Raw genomic sequence first — 3,366 nt, forward strand, 5'->3', positions numbered from 1 at the left:
GAAAACTTTAAAAAAAAAAAAAAAAAAAAAAAAAAAAAAAAAAAAAAAAGAATATAAAAAAAAACCGGAAGATGATTGTCGTCGTCGTCGTCGTCGCTGCTCACGTGCACCTTACTCATGCATGAGATGCCGCTTTTCCCTTGAGGATGGGGGCCGATATCGCGCTTCCTATTATCTAGGTACTACTAGACTCTACCTTAGTAATATTTTTTTTTGCCAACGCAGCAGACAGAGACAGATAGATAGATGGAACCAAGGAGACAAGGTTACCTGTTTGTCTTTGTTTTTCTTTTTTTTTGTTTTCTTTTCGGTTTTTGGTTTTTCCCCCTTTCTTTTCTTTTTTCTTTTTCCTTCCATCTTTTCTGTTTCAATTCGAGCTGACGCAGCCTCCTATTACACACAATACTTCCGCCTCGCATTTCTCAGAATCTCGAATACAACCGATATAAGTAGTATAAGCAGCAAGGCAGCAAAACAGCAACCTATAGACAGCCTATAATTCATTCTTATATTTCCTCCCTTTACCCGCCGGGTTGATATATATGTCTCTCTCTCTCCTTCTCTCGGCTTAGCTAATACTCCTACGTTACTCGGGTAGAGAGTAGGGGTCTCGCTTATAGAGTACAGCCTGTACAGGTACCTTCTAGGAGGTTCACCGCCTACGGAAGACTAAGCTACCTCTACGCTTGATATAGTTATCTATACCAAGCGTCTTACAACTCTACTAGCGAAGGATACGGATATCCTTGTTTGCGAAAAGGCTGTCTTGTCTTTCTTTTTCAAGACTTGTTGGATAAGATGAGATGAGTCCTACTACTAGAGGGACTATTATTTACATATTTCAAGATTGTTTCCCGGGACAAGAATTCCTTCACTCGGGGTCGTCTTCTTCTTCTTACGAGTTTACCTCGGTACGGACGGGCGACTTTCGAGAAACCGACTTGCCGATTTCGGGTTACCGACTTGGGCTTTACCGACTTCCATTCCTTAAGAGTCAAGTTACCTCTTATTTTGTACCACGTGGTACATTCAATTCTTCCTCTACTAAAGAGTCTAAGCTACTTCGCCAAAACGATACGGCCTTCGGGTGACTAGGAATCCCATGTCCGCCAAGAGACCACACTCGTTTTCTTCATCTCGAGGAGAAAAGGAGGAAAAAAAAACAATAATGGCTCATCGAGTACGTCCATACCAAGCCTTTGTCTTGTCGTGAGAAGGGATTTGTAAACCAAGATCGCTTACAGTCTATACACGAACCTGCTGCTTCTCCTCTTCCTCCTCCTCCTTATCTTCCTCGTCCTCCTCATTCTTCCGAACCTTTCCAAGACTTCGCCAGTCTCTTATACAAGACGACAAGACGACAAGACGACAAGAAAAGGGGGCAGGTTCCTCCCCATGTCAATACCATGCCTTGGAACATGCCGCCAAGTTCCTTCGCATGGCGATGAGACTTGTCCAATGAATTGATTTCCCGTCCAAGCCCTTATTCCCTTCCTTTCCTGCGGCGTACCATGGTGCCTTCACACACAAGTTCCCTACTAGTACCTATGAGGTACCTTGTAGGATTCTTCTTGTTGTTCCTCCCCTCCACCTCCGCAAACTTGGCAATCTGGGGTCAATGGGACTGAGGAACCCGATCCCCGCCGCTAAATGGAAAAAAAAAGAGGATTCACATGCCTGTCGGTACTTACTACTAACTACTCACTACTCACTACTCATTACTGACTACTGACTACTACCTAACCTTACTAGTACACCTTACCACTGACTGTGAACTTTACAGAATGCAGTCTGGCGTAGTTAGTCTTACGCACAGTCTATCCCATCACAGGGAGAATTGTGCGTGATGAAAAAAGAAACTTGTGTTCTTAGCGTTGAAAAAGAGGCACCTCATACTCATAGTGACTACCTAAGGTATAGTTCCACGTTTTTTCTTCTTCTTTCTGCCAAAACAAAATTCCCGATCCAAAGCTTTTGCCAAAGAAGACAGGTCAAGCAGGTCAGAAGTCACTCACCCAAGGTACCTTACCCTTCTCTTCCCTCCCATCTACGCATACACCCCAGGGCTGGGCACGACCTCGCCAGCACGCTCCTCCATATTAAGTTGTTTCTTGGCTATATAGAGTAGCGCTGTATGCATGTCCTTTTGAGCTACATACTTTAGCTCTGGATCGGTTATGGGAGGAGGAAAATCACAAGGTTCATTTTTTCGAATACCTAGTTTGATAACCGCGCGAATGGCGGGAATACTATGGGTCCTCTTCTTTTTTGGGGATGGGGGGGGGGTTGGTTGGTTGTTTGTTTGTTGGCGCCGGATAGGCAGAGAGAGGCAGAGAGTGATGTATGTGTGTGTGTGTATCGGTAAGAGGTAGGTCAGGTCAGGTTCAGGTTCAGGTAAGGTAAGGTAAGGTATATATAAATCTCCATCGCTTCGCTTCTCACTGTTCATCTTTTTTCCTCTTATTCTTATTCTAGAATACACCTCCTTTTTCCATCTTCTTTTTCCTCTTCATCAACAAAAAAGGAAACTACATATACTCCAATCTCTCCCACAATGGCAACAGAGAAGAAACTCGCAGATGAGAAACCATATATGGTGCAGCAAGAAGAAGTTCTATCACCCATCGAAACTCACGATGATCCAATCGACCAAGAGAAACGCAAAGCCATTGGAATCGATTACTCGGGCGCGTACGAAAAAACTGACCCCAAGGAGATTGCATTGGTGAAGAAACTTGATTGGTATATTATGCCTACGTGAGTCTATATACATCCCTTACCTACCTACCCTTTTTTGTATATTAAAATGTATCAACCAAATCAAAAGTCGAAAGAAGAAATAGCTAACAACTCCCCCCCCCCGCACAGACTCTGGCTAATGTACTGGCTCAACTACCTCGACCGCAACGCCATCGCCCTCGCCCGCCTCAGCTCCCTCGAATCCGACACCAACCTCACCGGCTCCCAATACCAAACCTGCGTCTCCATCCTCTTCGTCGGCTACATTCTCGGCCAAGTCCCCTCCAACATGCTCATCACGCGCCTGCGCCCTTCCTACTACATGTCCGCCTGCATGTTCCTCTGGGCCGTCGTCTCCGGTCTCACAGCCCTTTCGAGTAATTTTGTCGGGTTGTTTCTCACGAGATTTTTTTTGGGAGTCGTGGAAGCACCGTATTATCCCGGAGCGTTGTATATTTTGGGGATTTTTTATACGCGAAAAGAGTTGGCGACGAGGATTAGTATTTTGTATACGGGGAATATTTTGGCGACGGCGTTTGCGGGGTTGATTGCTATTGGGATTTTTAGGTTGGAGGGGTATGTTTTTTTCTTTTTTTTTTTTTTTTTTTTTTTTTTTTTTTTTTTTAA

At 44.4% G+C, this 3,366-nt stretch overlaps 1 protein-coding gene across 1 annotated transcript in view; it reads left to right on the top strand.

The window, feature by feature from the left end:
• Positions 1–2,593: 2,593 nt before the first annotated feature.
• The window catches only part of SEPMUDRAFT_52509 (MFS general substrate transporter), a gene marked incomplete at both ends in the record, with an annotated part of 1,851 nt that continues 1,078 nt past the window's right edge, over positions 2,594–3,366 (top strand). Inside the window, 2 exons of the mRNA XM_016909231.1 lie at positions 2,594–2,757; positions 2,869–3,315. Coding sequence (XP_016757044.1) covers positions 2,594–2,757; positions 2,869–3,315 — 611 coding nt within the window. The remainder of the gene's footprint in view (positions 2,758–2,868; positions 3,316–3,366) is intronic.

The sequence above is a fragment of the Sphaerulina musiva genome (assembly GCF_000320565.1).
Source record: "Sphaerulina musiva SO2202 unplaced genomic scaffold SEPMUscaffold_11, whole genome shotgun sequence".
Lineage (NCBI taxonomy): Eukaryota > Fungi > Ascomycota > Dothideomycetes > Mycosphaerellales > Mycosphaerellaceae > Sphaerulina > Sphaerulina musiva.